General features: G+C 37.9%; 4 protein-coding genes across 10 annotated transcripts in view; 2 read left to right on the plus strand and 2 right to left on the minus strand.

The window, feature by feature from the left end:
- Window positions 1-6,462, plus strand: part of LOC108759217 (interferon-related developmental regulator 1) — a 21,355-nt gene extending 14,893 nt beyond the window's left edge. Inside the window, exons 5-9 of the mRNA XM_018504543.1 lie at window positions 4,194-4,666; window positions 5,202-5,455; window positions 5,534-5,777; window positions 5,900-6,115; window positions 6,201-6,462. Coding sequence (XP_018360045.1) covers window positions 4,194-4,666; window positions 5,202-5,455; window positions 5,534-5,777; window positions 5,900-6,115; window positions 6,201-6,287 — 1,274 coding nt within the window. The 3' untranslated portion in view covers window positions 6,288-6,462. The remainder of the gene's footprint in view (window positions 1-4,193; window positions 4,667-5,201; window positions 5,456-5,533; window positions 5,778-5,899; window positions 6,116-6,200) is intronic.
- Window positions 6,463-8,412: 1,950 nt separating this feature from the next.
- On the minus strand, window positions 8,413-11,340 carry LOC108759232 (uncharacterized). 4 transcript variants are annotated; one of them, XM_018504577.1, is made up of 6 exons: window positions 11,262-11,340; window positions 9,951-10,681; window positions 9,749-9,871; window positions 9,513-9,677; window positions 9,268-9,432; window positions 8,413-8,733 (listed from the first exon to the last, which is right to left on the minus strand). In XM_018504577.1, exons 1-6 carry the CDS (start codon window positions 11,299-11,301, stop codon window positions 8,455-8,457), a joined length of 1,503 nt encoding a protein of 500 aa, XP_018360079.1. In that variant the 5' UTR covers window positions 11,302-11,340; the 3' UTR covers window positions 8,413-8,454. The 4 variants fall into 4 exon arrangements, 2 of the variants coding, with proteins under 2 accessions (XP_018360079.1, XP_018360080.1); XM_018504578.1 differs by having other exon boundaries at window positions 9,951-10,669; window positions 11,262-11,337; XR_001939994.1 differs by having other exon boundaries at window positions 8,655-8,733; window positions 9,139-9,432.
- Window positions 11,341-11,457: 117 nt separating this feature from the next.
- On the plus strand, window positions 11,458-14,503 carry LOC108759233 (NADH dehydrogenase [ubiquinone] 1 alpha subcomplex assembly factor 3). 4 transcript variants are annotated; one of them, XM_018504580.1, is made up of 4 exons: window positions 11,459-11,935; window positions 12,488-12,605; window positions 13,681-14,123; window positions 14,367-14,503. In XM_018504580.1, coding segments are annotated over exons 1-4 (615 nt in total). In that variant the 5' UTR covers window positions 11,459-11,882; the 3' UTR covers window positions 14,368-14,503. The 4 variants fall into 4 exon arrangements, with proteins under 4 accessions (XP_018360084.1, XP_018360082.1, XP_018360081.1 ...); XM_018504582.1 differs by lacking the exon at window positions 14,367-14,503 and having other exon boundaries at window positions 11,458-11,935; window positions 12,494-12,605; window positions 13,681-14,163; XM_018504579.1 differs by lacking the exon at window positions 14,367-14,503 and having other exon boundaries at window positions 11,460-11,935; window positions 13,681-14,163.
- Window positions 14,504-17,011: 2,508 nt separating this feature from the next.
- On the minus strand, window positions 17,012-22,587 carry MED26 (mediator complex subunit 26). Its single transcript, XM_018504522.1, has 4 exons — window positions 22,325-22,587; window positions 20,578-20,652; window positions 19,477-19,734; window positions 17,012-18,645 (listed from the first exon to the last, which is right to left on the minus strand). The coding sequence occupies exons 1-4, from the start codon at window positions 22,400-22,402 to the stop codon at window positions 17,350-17,352; spliced, it is 1,707 nt and encodes a 568-aa protein (XP_018360024.1). The 5' UTR covers window positions 22,403-22,587; the 3' UTR covers window positions 17,012-17,349.
- Between the last annotated feature and the right edge of the window lie 30 nt (window positions 22,588-22,617).

Below are 22,617 nucleotides of genomic sequence, written 5' to 3' on the forward strand. Positions count from 1 at the left end.
GTGACCGTAGCGCCTATATCTATAATTCGGTCAAATACATGATATTTTAATATTTAATTAAAAATGTCTGGATGACTCACAAACGTTCTTAATGGTACTTCATAACTCTTCATACGAAATACAAACGATTCCATGTTTAAACTTTGTTGAATTTAAATCCGAGGTTACCCCGGATCTACAATAGTGTTTTAAGTCTTAAGTCATAAAAAATGGGCGAATCACAGTCGCTTATTCTTCTCGGATTCGACTGTAATTGGTCGATTTCTTACGGCTTAAAGCTTAAACACCTATTGTAGATCTAGACTTAATCTCGGTTCAACTTAGGCCGGAATTAGGCTGGAATCAGACTATACATTGAAGATTGAGATTAAAGATTAAAGATTGAAATTTCACCAATGAGGATAAAGAAATTTTTGTTCCTTTTGTTTGGATTGGTCAAACTTCAATCCTTCAATCTTCAATCTCATTCTTCAATACGTAGTCTGATTCCGGCCTTAGAGCAGTGAAAATTTACCTTTCAGTGCAGGAATAGAAAGAACAAAAGAAACATATCATCGGATTTCTTCAAAAAAAAAAAAAAAGAACAGACCTAATACCGGCGTGCGCATGCGCGCGCGAATTAAATCCCTCGCGACTCTGCGCGGACTTCACGACGTAACGAAAATCACGAGCGCCGATTGGCTCGCGCGCGTGTCATCCTCGGATACCTTCGGCCGTGTTCGCTGGCGGATCGAGCACGTTCGTCCGATCTAGCTGGCAGGCGAGGGGGATAAAAGCCAGTGCACTTGAGAAAGCCCACCGTAGGCTGTCTCGACGTGTATGTTCTGAACTCTCCGCAACATGTTAATGAGTTTTCGTCTGCTCCCAACGAAAAATTCACGTGGCGTATTCAGTATACGAAAGAAAGACATTAGTTCAAGACATTTACCCTCTTGATCGAGTCTTTTATCTAGTACCAATTGTGCAATAAGCAAACTGAGGAACGATGCCAGGCAAAGGGGGCAGAAGAGGAAAGTACGGTAAGCGCACAACTTTGATTAAATCCGAAACGCTTTTCCGAATCGTTTCCTTCTCTTTTCCCTCATTTCCTCATCGTTTAAAGGGAAGAAGATAAAGGAGCCCTACGATCTGACGGGGAGCGCGCACGTGACGCGCGCTCGACATTATTAAATTATCGATTCGCGCCTCCGTCCATCCGTCCGTCCGTCCATCCATCCGTTTGTCCGTGTCCCGAATGAATCACGTATCCGGAATGAAATCCGTTATTTATTTCGTCGACTTGCGTCACGACGCGAACCCTCGACTCGATCAATCACTTCTTTTCCCTCCCTCGGGATTCGCCCACCGTCCGCTGGCTCTCCCCGTCTTTCCGAGCGGGCCCTTTTTTGGCGCGCGAAAACGCGAGTTTCCCGGGATTCATGGCGGACGGCGATATGGTTCCCATGTGACTCTCATGCTGCTGACACATGGAGCCCGCGACACGCGGTCCATCGCGTCACGCCGTGTTACAGATAACGCGTCGTATGGACGGAGGGCACCTCCTAAACGATCTACGAGGCGTGTCCGAAAGATACGCGTGACATTCGCGCTCGCGATTAACAAACACGGGCCCCCCCCCCCCGTCCCCCCTCGTGAGAGGTTATAGGAATTAAATATCGGAGCTGCGAGGTGCGCGGCGAGCAACGTCAGTCATGCGTTGGATATGTATTTCTTTTGTGATAACGATGATAATTAGCGAAGGCTGGGACACCCGGCTGTCTCAGGCGAATGTATCGTATATGGCTCGTGCGATATGTATATGTACAGTATGTATATAAATCTCGTCTTTGTATTTCATTTCTAAATGAACACTTTGTTCTCTCTTTTTTTTTGATCGGTTTATTTTTATTTGTTAAACTCGGATTGATATTTTTCCGCACGACGGATGGCTGCGTCCAATAGAAAAAGCAGCTTCCCCGCTTTAATCCTCGATGGATTTAAATGTATCTGTCGATCGTGTTAAAATCCTTATGGCAGTTGCCGAGCCGCTTTTTCTGCCGAACGCAACATGTGCGCGAGTAAAGCCCGTGTCACACATTACACAGTGAGAATTGGAGATTAGAATTCGACCAGGCGATTAATTTCAGTTTCCGTTTTCCGAATTCTGATCTGCAATCCTCGCAATCTCTTCGATCTTTAAAGCTTAAGGCCGGAATCAGACTATACATTGAAGATTGAAATTAAAGATTAAAGATTGAAATTTCAAGGACAATGAAATTTTGACTCCTTTTGTCCCGATTGGTCAAACATCGATCTTTCAATCTTCAATTTTATTCTTCAATGCGTAGGCTGATTCCGACCTAAGTCCGTGTCGCACGCGTTGCAGGTTGAGAATTGCGATCTGAAAATTAGAATTAGAATTTAGTCAATTTAGGCAGATTAGAATTCAGCTAATCAGAACGAAACGGATTGAAATTAAAACTACCTGTCTGGTCAAATTCTGATCTTCAGTTCGCAATTCGCAGTCTCAAATGCGCGAGACAGACGCAGGCTTAAGAATTTGCGCAATCGGTGGCAATCCACGGCAATCGGTGATTTATCGCTCTGTTTTGATTTATTGATGTTTCGCGGCTTTCTTTTTGTTAGATATTTATCTGTTTATCGATCGGACGAATATTATCGCGCAAAATGAGATATTTCTTTTGCCCTTCGCTCTTCCCCTCCTCTCGAGTACCTCAAGGACTCTGCTCAAACTGCGGATTTGTTCCCGTATTGCGCATTTGTTGGGATGAGTCGCAGCTTTTCGATATTTTTTCTTCGCTGCTCCACCGACGAATTGGCGATAGCTATAATCTTCTTCTAGCCGATAAAACTTAAATAAGTGCAGCTGAAAAATTGAATGATCCGAGAATCGCGAACAGACTTATTGCAGTTAAAAATAATTTTTAATTCCTGTGTACGATTTTAATTACTTCGGCGACGCGTTCGTGTATTTTCTTTACTTTTTCGCGAATATAAAATTGTGAAATTATTTTTTGAAAACTTACTTAATACGCACGCGAGTACGTGTGTGTGTGTGTATTGTATAATATATACTTTCACAAAAAATAAAATTTCCGTTACATACATAATTTTTTTTTTAAATGTATGTAATATAAATTATGTATTACATACAGGAAAATTATTTGCTTATACTCTGAAAAAAAAACCTTAATTTCAAAGAAATATTTCTTTGCTCATATTAAAAAAAATTATTTCTTTTTTTGGATCAAAGAAATTTTCATTGATCCAAAGAAATAATTTTTTTTAATACGAGCAAAGAAATACTTCTTTGAAATTAAGATTTTTTTTCAGTGTAAATATATATAAAGAATAAATCTCTGGTTTTACAGTTAAATGCATCGTATTGTTATTATTAGCTAACGAGATTTCGTATTTTACTTTATTAATAAACAATTAAATAATGTTTATTATATAATATATTAAACGTATATATTAAACAATTATTAAATAGTTATTATATATAGTATATTAAACAATTATAACACAGTGCTGTAACTTATCGCAATCGTGAACCTTAATTTTTCACGTTTTAATTATCAGCTTCGAAGCACGTGCCGAAACCCGTTAATGAGACAGCTGTGTAGATTTCACATTATGTAACACGACATTCACTTTCAAGAGCTCTTATTATTTTCCTCAACTCGGAAAATTACTTTGCCTGTCAGGCTTTTATAGTTTCTGACTGCCATAAGGTTTCAACCCCCAACCTTTGGCGTAATTAGCGTTTATTATCGACGGAGATAAGCTGTTATCAAATCACTTCCAATCAATTTCTGAGAAATTTTCTCGCTCTTCTGGGTGAGTCGGGAATATTAAAATCTATCGTTATTAAAACTGACGTATTAACAAATACATGTGAAGTTTCGAACTCCATATGGCACCTTGACAATTTTTTACTATATATATGAATCATACTAATAAATATACATATATGAATCAGTATTAAACAAAGTGTCTTGTCATATATGAATCATTTTGCATTTTTAGCATTTGTTAATTATAATTCACGTCTCACGTAGATTCATAAATAGAAAAATATGTATAAATGTATCTACACAGCTACACAAACATATATATATACATACAAAAGGTTGCATTTATATCTCTGCAGGGACAGACGATGAACCATATGTTTTGTATTCTGCTGACAGGTGGAAAAAGAGCTGAGTTTACATCCGATGAGGATTCAATCAACAATGATGCGTGCAGCGAGACCAGCGGTCAATCCGACAATCGTAGTGTGCTGGAGGACGCGAATGACAACGAGGTGGACGAGCTCGCGCAGCAGGAAGCGTTCGAGGAGAAGGTGAAGGAGGCGATCGACGGTTTGACGCAGAAGAGCGCGAAGGGCCGAATTATCTGTTTTAATGGTATAGAGAAAATTTTCGCCATCAAGTATATACCTGATTTCGTGGAGGACAGAAAGATGACCATCACGGATGCTGTGGAGCGTGGCTTGAAGAAGGGCCGCGGCGATGAGCAGTCGACAGCTGCCAGATTGAGCACCCTGTTGTGCGTCCAGTTGGGCGCCTTCAACAGCGCCGAGATGGTCTGCAGAGATCTAAAATCGATTCTCACCTTCATCGCTAACGACAATACAGCTTCTGTCCATGCTCGTGCCGAGGTAACCTGAATTATACGATTACCATGTTATATTGGCCGGCATTTGAAATCAATCTTATGTTCAAGACTGTCTTAAACGACATCTATAAATCTAGGTCCACAATCTTACTTTAAGAGATCGTAAGCCGTAAAGCCTCACATTTGATTGTATCAATTTCTTACGGCTTACGGCTTAAAGCTTAAGACTTACGCCTTAAAATTTCATTGTAGACGCCGCTTTAAGTGCAGTTTTAAAATGTCATGAGTCAATTGGAGTCATATTGGCATTTTAAGATATTATTTAAAAATAAGAACGAATTTCTTTTTTGTTAATCCAATTTTGAATTAATTTTTAAATGATTGAGGCATATATAAATGATATTTATTTAAATGTATTAATTTTTTTTAAATGTATTATTATTATAATTTTTTAATCTATGAAGAAAAATATATAAGAAAAAATATAAAACAATCCCCACACAAAGTAGTGAAAAAAGTTGTACTTTTTGTACGATTTATTAATGACCAAACTTTTTATATTAATAAAATGATTTCAGTGTTGCTGGGCGTTGGCCATGAATCAATTCTTGTCGGGCAACGATACGACTGACACCATGGAAATCGCACAGTTACTGTCATCTATCTTTTCGGGCTCTTATTTGAAGGGAAACGGCGCGATCGCAAACATATCCCCGGACGTGGCAGCGTTACACGTGGCAGCTATCTCATCATGGACCCTGCTTCTAACAGTTATGACCTCCGCGGATATCTACAATTTACTCGCGAGCGGCAGAACGAACAGTTACATGCCGTAAGTCATTAATTGTCAGCACGCGGGAACGTGCGGTTGTCAAACGACGATGAGTACGTGAAAATTTGTTTCTTCCAGTTCACTCAATCGATTACGCGAATTGCTGGAATCACCGCATCTCGACGTACGTCTATCAGCCGGCGAAGCGCTAGCGGTGATATTCGAACTCGGTCGTGATTTCTCCTGCGACTACGAGCAGAATTGGGCGCTCGATCTAATCGAAATTCTCAAGGAACTCGCCACGGATTCCAACAAGTACCGTGCTAAGAAAGATCGCAAGCAGCAACGCGCTAATTTTAGAGATATTCTGCGTTATATCGAGGTAAGTAGTTATATCGTGCAACTATTTACTCGAAGGAAATATCTGTTTGTGTTTTAAAAATGAGACTTGGTGATTGCATGCCAAGATACGATGAGGCGCTACACATTCTGTTTTACTTTTAGGAAGACATCGTTCCGGAGATGCATGTGAGATTTGGTCAGGAAACTCTGTATTTAGAGGGATGGTGCGCGAGAACCCAGTACAACGCTTGCTGCCGGCTATTGGGCACCGGTATCAATTTCCATCTTGCTGAAAATCAACTCTTGCGCGAGATCTTTCACCTCGGCAACAAAGTTCTACCTCCGCCAGTCACAATCAAAACGACTAAATTAGAGCGAGTTAGTATTCATAAATGCACTTGTTTGTTTTAAACAACATGTTTTTAACAAGGCTAAGTGTCTTATCTTTTTTGTCGACTTGTAGACATTGATGAACGCGGCCGCGTTCAAGGCACGCACCATTCAGCGCAACAAGAATCGCGACAAACGATCTGCAGCTATGGCACCGTAATCTTACTTCTACTACTCTCCTATGCTGGTTGTCTCATTTTAGTGTAATACAAATATATTTGAATTTTTCCTTTAATTTATTGTAACTATATTTAATAGCACAAATTACTGTTTTCTCAGTCGATTCTTAAATCGAAATTGTACAAATATTCTCCATGTTACGTACGCCCTTTCTCTTTGCATAAATTTTGTCAATGTTAATATGTGATTTATCTTGTCACTTTATAATGGCTATATTTATTTAATGATATATATACTTAATGATTTAACAAATCCACGTGTATATACAAGTCGAAATATGTGTATATACAATTGTAATGCTGGTAACAATGATTATATGTCACATAAATTATTTTATCACATTTATTAAGTGTTTTATCAACTCGAATATTGATGATCTTTTGAACTGTTATTGTTTTTCTCTTGGATATATATTAATTGCATGTTAAATAAATGTTGATTTTGGAAATGAAATTACCAGTTTTAATTGCTAGAGATTAAATTGTCTGATTTGAAAATGGTTGTAACATGCAAATGCATGGAATTATTTCGTTCATAATAGTAATTGTATACACGAGTAAAATGTACGAAATATTTACTAGCATTGTATATAATTATATGTAAGTTGTAATGACATTCAATTAAACTAAAATGTAGATTATATAAAAATAAACGTCAACGATAAAATTACTTGTTTTATTATTACTATACATCTTTCTCTATAGAACAATCCAATAAATACCGAACAGATCTCGTTATCTTTGACGATTTAAAAACGTTGATCACAGTCACTTCAATTAAAAAAAAAAAAACTACAGTCATGAAATCATAATTACATTAATTAAGTACATTTCATTCTATTTCGATATTTTCACGATAATTTTAACTTTTTACAATCACAATTACAATACAATGGTACATAAAAATAATATTACACTTAATTACAGGACTTATTACTAATATTAAGCGTACAGTCATGGCAATCAATTTCTATAGCCTTGTTTCATTATATAAACAGGGTTGAGAACATTATTTCATAAAAGTAACGCATTACCGTTATCGTTACTTTTTGTAAAAAATAATAACAAAACGATAATATAGGAGTCAAGCGCGATAATCAGTGCACAGATTAAATAATTCTATAATAAATCTAATTTCGTTTATTCAAATCCATCAATAAGAATCTTACAATATTCTGCTCGTACGTTTCGGTTCTAATATTTGAGCCCTTATTAGCGACAAAGAAAACGAAGATTAAGATCGAAAGCTGCATATCGTGTTGAATACTGCTAGACGAAATGAGAGATCAGTAGATTAAAACAAAATTACGTTATCCAACCAGTTGGAAGACTAGATCGAAACACGTTCATCATATATTAAAATCAGATGTTATCAGTGACGTTTGTAACGGTTAGTCAAAAGGATATAATTTAAAAAGTATAAGACTGACCTCAAGTAGCAGCAGTTCACATAACAAACTTTAAAAATGGAAATCCGGCACAGAAAGTCAGAATAAAATTATATAAAAGAAACGTAGAGATACGTAAACGGAACCGTGTCAAGTTTATAAAATTGTATAGATCCTTCTGACTACAAAAAATATAGATCCTTCTGACTCGAGTTTGAACAGTCGATTTTAACAGTATTGTTGAAACGTTGACAATAAGATATACTAACGAATAAGTCACACGGTCATAGGAAGTTGTTAATTAGAAAGGTATTTAAACTAACTCGTTATATCGTTACCGTTACTTAGAAAGTAACGAAAATGGCATTACAAGTAACGCGTCACTTCCCAACCCTGTATATAAATAAATACTGTTATGACGACGGACGTAATACAATAAATTACTATATATAATTATATATATATAATTAATATATATAATTTATATAATTATATAAAAAGATTTTAGAAATTAAAAAACACAGGCGAGTTCGCGCATGTAACAGTAAAAACAAAATATCCTAATTATATACTTTTATTAGTAATTATATATAATTATTCACAAGGTTTTAATAAAAATAAATAATTCATTTTTAATAAATAAAAATTTGTTAAGATATTGTCAATTCAGTATATAAATTTACTAGTAAATGCATACAACTACCAATTTTATGTTTTTGCTGTAACATATACATATATTATAAATCGCTCCATAAGCGGCTTATATATGCATATTGATTATTTGCGCTTTAAATTCCTTCTCAGACAACATGTGCCATCGATAGCCCAATATTCTGGACACTTCTCGTTCTGTGTTCTCGTAGCTACGGCTATTTACCTTAATCCATCGATAATATTCGGGTGATCTATCCAGAATTTTCGACCAAGCTCTGTCACATCTCTTCAGAACTACGTTTCGTCGAATATACAAGCAGCGTAAGCACTTTGCGGTAGAGACAATCTCTAAAATCGTAGCAGTCGATATTTTATCTCGGATCATCTGTGGAAGAAGTACTTGTCACTATATTGTAAATCAATAGGAATTTGTAGACAAAAATAGAGTAATTCTTTTCTAACAATTAGTTATTGTTATATTAGACATTCAGGAGAAGCTAGATAATCGATGATTTGTGACATTGATCTTGAATATAAAATTTTTTTGTGTCTAAATAAATCTCAAAGTTAAGGACTTAATTTATTCGAGTTCTGAGTGATTTAATATATTATTCTACTATACTATTCGATTAACTACACCTAACGCAGAAAGAAGAGCATATTTACATTTCAGATATTACAAATAAGAAGACTGAGGAAGCTTGTAAAACATTCAACAGTTTGAATATTTAGCACGCGCAGCATTGGGATAAGTAAGCCTATAGAATAGTTAGGAGGAACTTACACTCACACAATAGCAAGAAAGACTCATAATGTGTAAAGGTACGAACGCATGCCAGCACATCGTAAAGTCGCGTTGTTAACATCAGTGTTTTAGGAAAGCTATCACAAGCTTTTTGATTCAAATACAAAATGCTACCAGTGTATGCAGATTCGGGCACATTCGGCAGAATTGCACTAACGCCTCGTCCAATCTCTTAGCGAAGCTCCTGTGCAGATAGTATCTCGTAACTCCCTTAAAAGCGTACACCCGTATCGTCGAGTCGAAAAACGCTCCGTGAGTGAGCACCATGGATGGCGAGAGCTGCTGGACATTATTAGCATAAAGTAAAAATTCTGTACTTGTCTCTAATATAAAATCGCATATTATCATCTCTCACTAACTTGTGTATTTGGATTATCCAATACTATACTGTGACACGGTATAGCAGTATGTTCCAGTAAATCGATAGGCAAAAGGATATCCGAGGCTTTTTGACTCTCTATCTCAAAGTGAACTTTTAAATAAGGATTGCTCTTTTTCATCTTGATCCAAGATGATCTCTTTGGCTGAAATAAAAATCTGAATAAATATTTATTGATGCAAAAGGATTAGTATGTGTGTTAGAGATTATAATTACCAATCTTATGGTAGTATCTTTTGGACTGTATCGATTTTGTAGAATATGAAGATGCCTCAATTTTGTATAACCTATTAATTCTATTATATCTTCATGCAAATTTTGGGGGCTAATGACTAAGACCTGAAAGAATTTTTAATTAAATATCAGATACTTATATATCAACTAATCCTATCAACTGTTACACACTTGATGTACTCACGTTTAAGTTAATAAATACTCCTACATGTAATAATGGACAATTGTAACGCGTGGTGTTTATTAATATCAATTTCGACAATGTCTGAGTGCAATTCGTACAGATATCGTCCATTAAGTGCAACGCTTCGTTGCTGTCGAGCATCAGATCTATCAGCTCCAGACATCTGAGATTCTGCAGGTTTCTCATCAATCTCTTGAGAGCTTCCAGCAGTTTTCCACCAGTGCCAAAGACTCTAATTCGATCAGGATCATCCCTGTTCGCCATATTACAGGGAAAGGTAAACTTCAACCTACGAACGTAGGTACCCACACCAGCCACAGACGTGTTGTCTGATCCTTGTCGTTCGGCGTACCACGATATCATGTTCATGAATTCGTAAAGATTGTAGAAATTCAACATGGGCTCGAACACGAGGGTACGGAAGTTCCTTCCGACTTTGTTCAGGCAGGTGGACGTTCTTATGTGATCCAGGACGTACTGCCAGCCGCTGTAGTAGTTGAACTTCCCTCGTGTAAGGGTGGTATCTTCCAAGGTAAAAGTAGACCATACGTTCTGCAGTTTGAAGGCACGATACCACGATCGGCAGACCAGAGACGCATAATAACGCTCGCGAATGGTCAGGTACGAGAATATCTCCTCCAGCAGGATATCAGGTGTCTGATCCCAGGAACTGTACTTCTTGTACAACTTATCCTCCTCCGTGTCCTCCTCCTCCAGATCTATATACAAGGCTTGACAGATAAGATTTGCTTTATTCCTTTATTAATCCAGAGTTAAACTTCAATCTCTACAGTGCTATGTGTTTTCTCTCCTTGTATCGATGTCCTATTTTTATATATGTCTACCTTGAGTGCGAATTATTTTTAGACGATATTAACATCGATTCCAATTACAAATTAATCTTTCATGCTTTTCAACGATCTTTGTATCCCTAAGGAGAAAAGCCGGTATCCTACGTAACGTTACACACATACCTGGGTGTTAGTTACATCAAGAAGAAATTATGCAGAAAAAAAAATTATGTAGAAGAAAAAGTCGCGTGTTTACACGCAACGGCATGAGCATACGATTATCTCTTTAATCGATATGAAAAACATTATGGGAGTAATTTGTGATAAAGATCTCATATCTGAAGCGTAAAATTGCGTGGAAAATCGAGGGGGATCCGGCTTTTCCGGGCCGCAAGAGTGCGAGGCGGAATGCGTGGAATATCGATTGTTTTCATGAATTTTTCTCTCGGGAGCTGAAGAGGGAGAGAACGAGAAAAAGAGAGAGTGAGAGAAAGAGAGAGAGAGATCATCACGCGCTTACCTTTGTCCTCTTCGTCGAATTTCCAGCAGCCCTTGCTCATTTTCGATTCGATTGCTGCTCATCGGTGTTACATTGAAATAACGTTTCTTCTCGACGGAGTATTTATACGCGATATTGCTAAAAATATACCGAAAAAACGGGAAGGGGCGCCCACCGCGACCGAGCGCGCATCGCTATGATGCGATGTTTAAATCGCCGTGTCTCAATGGATTTGCGGATCGTCGTTTCTCGCTCGCACGCTGACATTTTTACGGAAACGTCGCCGCGCGAGAAGAGAGTGCCCGACTTGTTTCGGTAAAGTCGTCCAAGGATCGATAGAAACACGATCGGTGGAAATTGATTGCAAAACCGAATTTTCTCGCGCCGCCACGGCGTCGGAGAGAGGAAGAGAGATGGAACGGGAAAGACAGAGAGAGAAAGAGAAAGAGACAGAAGGAAACAGCAGGGAAATCGGAGCGCACCTGCTCCTAACCTATCCTAACCTATAATGATTTTGCTGAGTAGTTCGTCACGCAATTCAACGCAATCGTAGAAAGTCAAACTAACCTGAATCTCTGTCCGCTGCTGCTAATCTGGACTTCGCGACGCCGTGGGTTTGCCGGTCTGCCTCGGAATAATACAATGAACGTGATCGGTAGATTATGTCAATTAAGGCCAACGTTGCGAGGTTCTAGGTGCGTGAATTACGAAACATGTGGAATCGGGTATTTGATCGGATTGTTATAAAAATAGATAAAAGATTGTTTTTTTAACGATTGTGTAATTTTCTTTGAGTATTGCTTGATGTTATTTGAGAGAATTTTTTACGAATTCGATTACTTATACTATACTAAATTGGTGCATATGCAGGAAGCTGCTATATACATGAAATTGGGGAAATTGAATGTATAGGTATATAGATATTTTAAACAATTAATTAACTTAGTTGTCATGTTATTTAAGAAATATGAATGTATTATTGACAGAATATAAATGTATTATTTCAAAGTTGATCAAATTATGCCACTTCATTTAGATATTTTATATAACCAGTTCTTTGTGTGTACTAATCCAGTGTAGTACGAGTTATTGATAATTGAATTTTTTATGATTATTATTAAGAGAATTTTAAAGTGAATAATTATTAAAACTGATTTGCGCCAATAATTTTTTACTTTTATTCTAATATTACTAAAGCTGTTGCTCATAAAATCTTAGACGTTAGTCTCATCGAGTATATTTGATAGTTGCAGGAATCTATACCTTACACATGTTAAAAATGGATACGAAGGACCTGGTAAAACCACCGTAACATTCATCAGTAAGGAAATAGGCTCTCAAATCTATGTAAATCGTTGTGACCAGGTAATCTCAGTAATTTATCTACAATGATTTATTAATCCTTAGTATATATAATTGGGTTATTTATATCCTGTAAATTTCTTTTCTTTGAAATATTAGGAACATGTACTAGGAGTTGAATAATGGTCTTTCCTTTTGTTTTTAAACACACAACTTTATAGTAAACGAGAATGGATTAAAATGGATTCAAATGTTAATGCATTTGAATCTATCCAAATCCATATGTACTTTGGTAGCATTCATGGTCTTTTTTACGTTTTCTAAATGCCAATTCTGAACAGCAATTTTTGATAGTAGAGGTTTCCTGAACAAGTATACTACTCAGAGATTTGCCATTGTCTTCTGATAGGAGATATGAGCGTACATTTTCAATTCTACTGGAATCTTTAGTATAGCAAACAAGTATGCTGTTTGATACACCAAGAATGCTCGCACATCACATAATTCATGGTCTATTTTAACTTTTTTATTAGATTCAATTGAATTGAAAAACTACATTTCCTATTTACAATTTTGAATTGAGCAGTTTTCACAATGTATTTAAATAACTGAATTGTTTTTTTAGATTAAAAGTCATAAAAATGTGCTTCATACATTTCCTATAAATGAATAAAAATGTATTAGGATTGAAAAGGATTTATTTCAATGGTCACGAATACGTACGAACGTTTTGAAAATCTTAATTTCAATCCATTCTCGATTATTGGATCCATAAATATTTCTGAAAGATGTTAGAGTGTACAAAATAATCATTTAATAATTTTTGTATTTTTCTAAAAATAATAAAAAATTAATAGACTTTCTACAATAAACCACTATGCTTTAAGTCTTAAGTCGTAAGAAATTGACCACAGTCAAATGTGAGAAAAATAATCGATTATGATTAGTCAATTTCTTACGGTTTAAGACTTAAAGCTTAGATAAAGCTTATTGTAGAAAGCCCATAAGCCAGAATGACTTATCGTATGTAGTAAAGGATCAGAAAATTGTCACGTAAAGGATTCATCAATATGAATCATCAATATCTTATATTGAGGCAAAGTACATTAACTCCAGATTATGATTTCTTATTTTTCAGATGGGATTCGTGTTGAGTACCGGTATAAAAGTGTTGGGGCCAACAGTGCTCTTTCCTCGACACGCTATGTGTTGGAACATTGAGTCTGGCAAGCACATAAACGAGGCGTCGCTTTCGTTATTTACTGTCCTCGAGCCAAAGCCTAGTCTTTTGATCATTGGATTGGATGATCAGTACGATTTTGCTTATATGAAAAGTCTTCGAGAATGTGTACAAAAACTTGATATCAATGCGGAAATAATTCCTGTACACAATGCATGCACGGTGTTCAACTTCGTCAATGAGGAGGGCAGATTCGTCGTTGCAGCATTGATACCACAAAAAGCACCTAAACGACTATTGAAACTATCACGGAGTAAACCTGCGAAACAAATAACGGACTCTGATAGTGTTGAAAACAGCAAAACGGACAATGCAAAAACAAAAAGTACAAGAAATATATAGTACGTATAGAGGTATATATATGTATGTGACAATTTGCGAGAAGACTGTATTATATTGTATAATAAAATAACTTCTGTAAATTATATATAAGACTACAAAATCATTTTGTTTTAAATTGCACAAAATAAAACGTTAAATGTTTTAAGAAAAAGAGAAATAAAAGTTACAATTAAAACGAGTATTAATATCACCGGAGAAAATAAAAAAATTGTTTAAATTAAATAAAACTACACATTTTACAGGTATACTCCGATGAACTAAAACGATGTTGTGATGAGGCTTAATCATTGTGTAATAAAACGATTTTACACAATCGCGCGGTTTGAACTTTTGAATAAAAGTGATTAACTTTTAAAATCAAGAATATTCCAAAATCTAGGAATAAAGATGGCCACACAAATTTCACCGTCTCGACATTTGACATTTTGTTAACAAGTTTTTCGTAATATTCTAAATCGAGATCCTGGCGAAGTGAAATCAGAGAGAGAAATTTACAGTAATCAATCTGTTGTCCGCTCGTTTCTACAAATTTTCGTGCATTTTTGTTATCTACAAAATTACCAAAATAAATATAGTATCTTCAAATTTAACGTTTTAAAAAATAAAAACGCTATATACTCGAATTCCGAGATTCTCTAAAGAAACACGTGGACGATCGTATACGTGAAACGTGAATTTTGAAAAACGGGGTGTCTCATATTACTTTTATATAGCATCGATACATCCAGTTGTGTGATCTTATTGTATATTGATCGGAAAATTAATTTCTCGACGAATTAAACATATAGATAGATTTTTTTCTTGTTTTGACACACCGCTTTTCGCTACTTCTCGTCCCACGTGGGACGAAGCGATACAGTTTTCTCGACTGTCTGGAAAGATCACGTTATGAATAATAAACGATGCCTTTGACGGATAAGAGTATATTCAACTTGATTTATTTTCACACCAGAAATGTACAAGAGATGGGTCGTAAAAGCTCCGAGACTGAATGGATTATCATAAAACAAAGGGTTTGGAAGAAATTCGTGACTTGCCACTTTCAGAGCTTCTCGTAGCTTTCGGGTAATGGATAATTCGTATAAATACAGTTTCTTCCGCCGTGGCTCTTGATCTATATGCTACAGGATCCTTTGTGAACAATACGCACGTATTTCTCCAAGTGGACGGCCACGAAAAATTTTAAAAGGATGACGAGGATGAGAAACAGCTGAGAATTAAAGGACTTATCATTTCGTCCAAATGCAGACAGGTGGTTTTAACAAATGTATTGAACGCAACTCTACAAAACAATTCTCTCGATTCTACTGGACTAGATGCTTTATCATAATATTGTGTTCGACAGGGATTACTTCTGAGCAGGGACTCGTACCGAAATTACATTTTATGGATTAAAATTTCAGCCTGGTTAAGATTATGATCCGAGGCTATACCCAACTTTCGGTTTCACTTCTTTTAGTGATGATGATCGTTACAAGTATATAATTATTAAAAATCAAAATCGAGAAAAGAACCAAAATCCAAATGGTCCCGGTAATTATTACGGTAAAACTCGAACTAAACATTGGATTTAACCTTTGGACTGAAATTTTTCGGTCCGAGTCCCCGCAGTCCTGAGGGAGACGAGCTAGGCACGTATCTGTTTCAGAATTTCATTTTATTATAATTCACTCAGCTCTGCAACTTTTTTGAGACACATCTTGTGTATTATCAAATTTCAGCCTGTCCGGTATTGCACTTACGAGAAAATCGTGTGTCGCGTCCGTATTTAATCGTTAACGCAGATATTTTTCCGCCGTTTGATGATGCATGATGTGTGTGTGACTTTACGATACGTCCGCCGTAAATCGCAACGCAAAGTGCAATAAACGAAAGAAATTTTGAGTAGAAAATCTCTATGACGCACTTAGACAAATATATTTTTTTCCGCCCTTTCCTTTTTTTCTTTTTGCTTAATTAAGGCACCGGTGTACCTAACTTATTGATAGCTTGAAGAAATCGCATTGCTTCCTACAGTCGCGCGACAGAATCCCTGTAACAGTCTTGTGAAATACTTTGAAGAACGGCAAACGTCTTATCTTGAATCTTGTTTATGCATTTATGTCTTTTTATGTCTGCGTATCTTCTCACATGTTCTCAAGTGTAATTCTCGCATCTGTCTTTTTAGCGTCTCTTCCTTTTCGTTTCCCTCGACAGAATTTAGGATTAACTCTATGTTTCGGTTGAACACGGCGTGTGATAGATTAAAAAAATGATATAAACCAATTTCTCGCAAATAACACCAATTAACGCGTAAAAGAAGCGAGCTGTGTTTTCGAATACTCAAAAATGAGAAGTCAGGAGCCATATTGACGCCTATTTTTATTATTGTGTAAAAATAATGCAGTACTCGTATCGCAGCATGGATATCCCGCGGTATATTCGTTATTCCGCAGCTATGTAATTTATATTTCACAATTAACAACTCATCCCGCGTATACAGTGCAATTACAAAACCAATCACGTTGCTGCTTTTGCCATGATAATTTAGCATTGATTCTATTTTTTTCCTAATGGTCTCTTAATCTCTTTATCGTTAGCACAACGATAATAATGATAGTGACGATGGTTGTGGTGATGATGATGATGATGATGATGATGGTGATGATAATGATGATGATGATGGAGTGGTGATGGCAATAACAATAATTATGAGAGTAATGGAGGGGAGGGGGGGAAGAGAATAGAAGCAGAGAACAGTACTAATAATTCACATAATAATACTAATAACAATAATATTAATAATAATAAAAAGGAATAATATTAATATTATACAAATTATAATATTAATATTATAATATAATAATTATAATACGACGATATTGATGTCGATAACGATGATGACGGTAAGAAGAATGGCTATTTGTCGCTCGGGGTTGCACTTGTACGATCAGCGAGATAGCGGCTATATTAATGGGAATGATGATGACAAGAAGAATGGTTGCGGTGTAGTGCGCCAGCGTAAATAGAAATGAAGAGCACAATCAGAAATCGCAATAGAAATCGTTAGTTTTAAGACCAATCTCGACCGAATGATTCCTCGACCAGTTTGGCTGTTTTTAATTATCTGAAGATTCTCCTCACAATTCTTTTCTCAAGGACAGGAGAGAGGAAGGGGGGGGGGGGGGGGGGGGAAGGAAGGAAGGAAGGAACAAAGGATAATAATAGAATAAGATGATAAAATCACTAATCGATAATAACATAAGGCATTATGTTGAGGATCTCGCCCTGGTAACTGGGCCTCGCTAGCATCTGATGCCACTCCCGAAATTCCACATTATCAGTTTGGTTGTTATGCACACTTTTTACACTATCCACGTTCGACAATCCTGACGACACTCCGTTCCCTCCGTCCCTGGCATTCGAGCGCTCGTCACCATCGGAACACGCGGTCGCCATCGATAGTCTTGGCTGGAAGTTCCCGTTAAGTCCTTCGATGCACTGCATGTGTAACCTCTCGAGATCCTCGGCGGTAGCATCCCGCGGTGGCGGAAAACATTCGGCGTCGTCCCGTTCTTCGTCTTCGCCCCAGTCTATCGAACTGGGATCTAAGGGTGGTAACTTGGCCAATATTTCCTCGACTGTGAGGTCCCGTTGCAACGGTGATCGACACGTCGACGTCTCGGTGGTTCCCGATATCCTATCGTCTTCACGCAGCCTGTCCTGACACGACTCAGGCGAGGGCGACTCGCGACAATTCTCCGCGGCTCTCAATCGTGCCGCTTTTTGCGTTTTGCTAGTGGACGTCTCCGAGGAGGGCAGACCACCTCTGTGAAGACTCTGGGAGTTCTTCTGGCTTGAGCAGCGCAGATGCTTGGACACCTGCTCATTGTTGCTACCTCGCAGAACATCTTCCGTGCTCGGCGGTTCCGCGACGCTTTGACTAGGTAGGGCATTGGCGCTGCCGGGGCTACAATTACTTCCGCGCGCCTGTAAATCGGCTAGTAACTCTTGCGTGGTCTTCAGTTTCGGATTCCTCGAGATACTGGCCAGCTTCTCTTTCACGCTGTCCTCCAGAAACGATTGTCGCTTCGCGGATTTACTGCCCTTTTTACGGCCGCGCTTCTTCGGGCCCGACTCATCGTTTGTAGTCTCGAGAGAGGTCTCCGCGAAACAATCGGAGATTCGTTCCTTCAGTGTAGGGCTAGGCACTTGCGAATTTAAATTACCACTTATGTTCTCGCCGTTGAGTCGTTGCTTCTTGACTTCTTCTATCGTCGACTCAGTTCCATGCGGCGATTGATAGTATTGACATTGGTCCTTGCTACTCTCCTCTTTCCGTAGTCGCTTATTAGAACTGTGTGTACGCGGCACCGCTTCCGTTACATGATTCTGATTCGAGGTACCGAGTACTGGGGACGCATTCCTCGAGCAGGAACTTATCCTGTGATTGCTGGTCAGGGTAATTGACTGCTTGTTGTTCGAAGACGCGTTAGGAGATCGTGAATGGTCGCTATGCACTGATAGTGCTGGACTGAGAACCTGTAATTAAATATTCTTGATGTTTAATATAGTCGGTGGTATTTCATTTCAATATACAAACTCGTGAGATAAATATATATATAAAATAACATTAAATGCTGGTCCGTTCGAATCTATTTGACTCAAAATGTAAATTACTTTATATTTTGGAATGTAAGAGATTCGGGTTCGACTCCCGGTCGAAGTAATATTTTTCGCAATAAGTTTATTACAGTTTTTTAATATTAAATTTAGGGGGATTATATTAAAGTTTCAAAACAACACAGATGGATTGCGTTGAAAGTTCGATAGTATAACGGCGCGCAATTATATTTCTGAAATAAATTCATTTAAATAAGAATACATACATGTATTAGTTCAATATCTAACTTTGACCGTCAAATGACACTTTTCGTATTTAGGTAAATTACTTTCTTGCTAATACTTGATTTACAAACTTTTTCTCTGGTATTTGATAATTTCGTGTGTAATGTAAGATTTTTCTGTGAAATTTTTTATTTTTTAACAAAGAATATTTGTTATGGATTCTCGAAATTAAAATAATATATGAAAATCAGGTAAATGAGAGTTTGATGTGGTACTTAATGCACAAACATTACATAAATGTGTAGATAAAATTATATTTGACTTGCTTTAATTCATATTCATTTTTTTAGTTTTTATATTTATGTAATTATATTTTTATTTTTTAAAGCTTTTTAATTACATTGACTGAAACTATATGATCGTATAGTAAATTTGAACAGACCAGCAGAATTAAACATTTTATAAGAAAGATTTTGTTTCTATTGTTTCCCTAATAATCAATTTCTTGTAAAAATTGGGACTTACTCTGAGAGGAGTGGCATCTTTCAAAGATAAAGGACTGTGAGGCTTAAGCTCTCGCAACGCAGGGCTCTGTGGCTTCAAATTTCTCAGGGCCATCTCCTTCGCGCCGTTGAGAGCCAAGGTAGGCTGACTCGGCGTAGAGTGTACCGTCGGTAAAACCATGTCTCGCCAGCGGCGTACCAGATCTTTCGCACGCTTGGCCAAGGCTTCATTACTCGTTTTTCGACGAAGTTCATTGATGTGTTTTCCAAGTCTCGTAATCTATCAAAAATGATTACGTTAAAATGTTATCTTTATTCCTTGTTCCTGTCTCTTTTAGTATACCACCAATTATTAGAAATTTTCTGTTGAATATAAATCAATTTGATGGTTAAAATTGAATATAAATCAATTAGTATCTCTCTCTATTATTTTATACTTTACTATTACTTTGTAATAGTAAATAGCTACGTATGCATGTACATACATCACTGATTCAAATTGATGTACCTCATTAGTTGAATATTTTATTTATTTTATTATAAGAAATTATAACCTATTAATGTAAAAAATATCAACAAGCTATAACTATATTTAACAAAAATATTGTATATAAATAGTACTTTTGTTAGGCATTAAACTCTCATTAAATCTGTAGTTGCATAATTAATTTGCAAAGCTTACTTTTGTATAAAATAAATTATACAACATACACAATATTTGGATTGTTATGTTGATTCTACAATAAGTTGGTAGTCGGAAGTCTTAGTTTTAATCAGTGAAGTTGACCAATCAGCCTTAGTTGTACAAGCTGACTATTGGTCAATTTCACCGATAAGACTTAGGACCACTGACTACCGACTCATTGTAGAATCAGCATTACACAGATACGATGATTAATTACATTAACCAACTAAAATAAAATAATATTAAAATAATAGCTTTTTTAATTTTTATTGTAATTCAGTTGTAATATATATTTAGGTTTGTACATTTAACTTTTACATTTATTAATAACACTACAAAGCAGAACATAATATATAGAATAAAAGAAGACAAGTTATCGTTCATTAATAAATTATATATACATCATAAAAAATTGCCAATAATCTATTTAGTCATTACCTCCAACACTTCTTTAGTGATTGTCGTCTTTTCCAATGTCGAAATGACATCGACAACAGCTCGTATATCGACGACCTGAAATAAAGACGGGTAATTTTTAACATATGTTTATTTAATTGTAAGCATTAGAAAATTATAATCAGACTTCAATTCACGAGTTATGGAACTTTTGAAGGAAAGATCCTAAAAAAAAAAATTCTATACGTACACGTACATACGCATACGTATTCAAATAAAACACCACATATGAACACACACACACACACACACACACACACACACACACACACACAGTGTGTGTGTAATGCACATATACACGCACACACACATGTGTGTGTAATGCACATATACACACACACATACATACATACATACGCGCGCGCGCGCGCACGCACACACATGCATGCATGCATGCAACGTATCATCACGAAGAGCCTATTCAAAATTATGGCCAGTAATTACAAGAGCCTCGCTAAAAAATTTGATTTGAATTGAATCAAACTGAATTTCGATTAAACTTCATCGATTTGATCGAATTTCCGACCGTGGAAATTGCATCGAATTGCCGAACGATGCGAAAATCTGCAATGGCATTTTATGCGAACAAAAATTCCTCAGAGCGAATGACTTCGAGAATCGTCGGAACGCATTTTGCAAAATGCACGAGAATATCGTGCACATTTACATACGATATCCTCGAACAATTTTATCGGATCCGTGAACAGCATGGCTGTCTCCGTGCGGAAACAAGCCAAAATTACCGTCTGGTAGAAATTTCTCGAATCGTATTTCGAAATCGAAGTGCCGATCGTCCGTTTCTCTCAACAAAAACGTGTAGAATTTTGAGTAATCGAATTTCAGACAAGTCCATAGGCAGGACGATGAAGAGACACATCGTCGAAGGAGAGTAGCAGCGTTCGCACGAATCGGACGGAGCTTCCTCGTAAATTTACGCTACTATGGTGCAACGAGAGAAGGAAAACGAGAGCCGAGTGAGAATATGCACGAGAAAAGTCAGCGTTGTAGCATTACATCGAATAGTCACGTCGGCTTGCGCCAAAGTGCATCATCCCGATTGAGGTTATGTATCCAGGTAGTCGAGAATGGTGGAGAACGCGCTCACCCGCACGTCGTTACGTTACGTTACTCCCGACTCGTCCTTTTTCCCTCCCGCGTGTTCTCTCTCTCTCCCTCTCACACACTCTTTCGTCCCCCTCGCACGAACACTACGGCGGCGGGCGAGCGCGTGCGAGTGTGCGTGCGAGCGAGCGAGCGAGGGAGAGTCCGAGGGAACGAGCGAAGGGGCCATACGTAGTGCGCGGCAGTGCGCCGTTCGCCGTCGGCCGTCGCATCTCCTCCGTGGACTCTCCGTGAGGCGGAGAGAGGAACAGTGTGCGGCTGATCTCGCGGCGCGTGAGCCGCGGCGCGACGGCGACGACGGCCGTGGCCGCGGCGACACTCATACACTCGCGGGGGGCCGGCGCGGCCGCCACGCTACGGGCACGCACACGCATGCATACGTATACATGTACGCGCACGCCGCACACGTACACCCGCGGCAAATATACGCGCGCCATACACATACAACGCTGTCACTCTAGCGGGCACTCTCGCGCACGTCACTGGTACAGGCAGCAACACGGCGCACGGGGGATCGAGAGTGGGCCGATAGCCGTTTGCGCGTACGGACACACGGAGACGGCGCGGTGCATCTCGCCGCGACACACCACACTCCGCCTTTACTTACATTGTATTCCTTGTCAAGGGATTTCAACAATTTTTCAGTCAGCTCGCTGCAAATTCTCTGCATCGGGGTATCGCGCATGGGGTCCCACCACCGGGGGGATGTATTGTATTAGGATTAGCGGAAAAATAGAGTCCAGGCTCCACGCGTAATATCAGAGAATCGGTCAGAGATGCGCGAGACACGAGGGAGACTCGCAATGGCGACTACCGAACTGTGCGCTCCACCGTCGTTCGCATGCCCTCCCTGCCTCCCGAGTGCCTCCTAGTCGCTGCCCATGCATCGTCCCTACCCCC

Source organism: Trachymyrmex cornetzi, unplaced genomic scaffold (genome assembly GCF_001594075.2).
Source record: "Trachymyrmex cornetzi isolate Tcor2-1 unplaced genomic scaffold, Tcor1.1 scaffold1732, whole genome shotgun sequence".
In the NCBI taxonomy this organism is placed as follows: Eukaryota; Metazoa; Arthropoda; class Insecta; order Hymenoptera; family Formicidae; genus Trachymyrmex; species Trachymyrmex cornetzi.

Excerpts from the sequence above, each read along its gene's own strand:
- MED26 (XM_018504522.1), bottom strand. The coding sequence starts at position 22,402 with ATGCGCGATACCCCGATGCAGAGAATTTGCAGCGAGCTGACTGAAAAA. Across the intron at positions 20,653-22,324 it reads CCCTTGACAAGGAATACAAT|GTCGTCGATATACGAGCTGT; the intron begins GTAAGTAAAGGC and ends TCTTTATTTCAG. Across the intron at positions 18,646-19,476 it reads AAGATGCCACTCCTCTCAGA|GTTCTCAGTCCAGCACTATC; the intron begins GTAAGTCCCAAT and ends ATTTAATTACAG.
- LOC108759233 (XM_018504580.1), top strand. The coding sequence starts at position 11,883 with ATGAACGTGATCGGTAGATTATGTCAATTAAGGCCAACGTTGCGAGGT. Across the intron at positions 11,936-12,487 it reads CCAACGTTGCGAGGTTCTAG|TTGCAGGAATCTATACCTTA; the intron begins GTGCGTGAATTA and ends TATATTTGATAG. Across the intron at positions 12,606-13,680 it reads ATGTAAATCGTTGTGACCAG|ATGGGATTCGTGTTGAGTAC; the intron begins GTAATCTCAGTA and ends CTTATTTTTCAG.
- LOC108759232 (XM_018504577.1), bottom strand. The coding sequence starts at position 11,301 with ATGAGCAAGGGCTGCTGGAAATTCGACGAAGAGGACAAAG. Across the intron at positions 9,872-9,950 it reads GAGTATTTATTAACTTAAAC|GTCTTAGTCATTAGCCCCCA; the intron begins GTGAGTACATCA and ends AAATTCTTTCAG. Across the intron at positions 9,678-9,748 it reads AAGATACTACCATAAGATTG|CCAAAGAGATCATCTTGGAT; the intron begins GTAATTATAATC and ends TTTTTATTTCAG.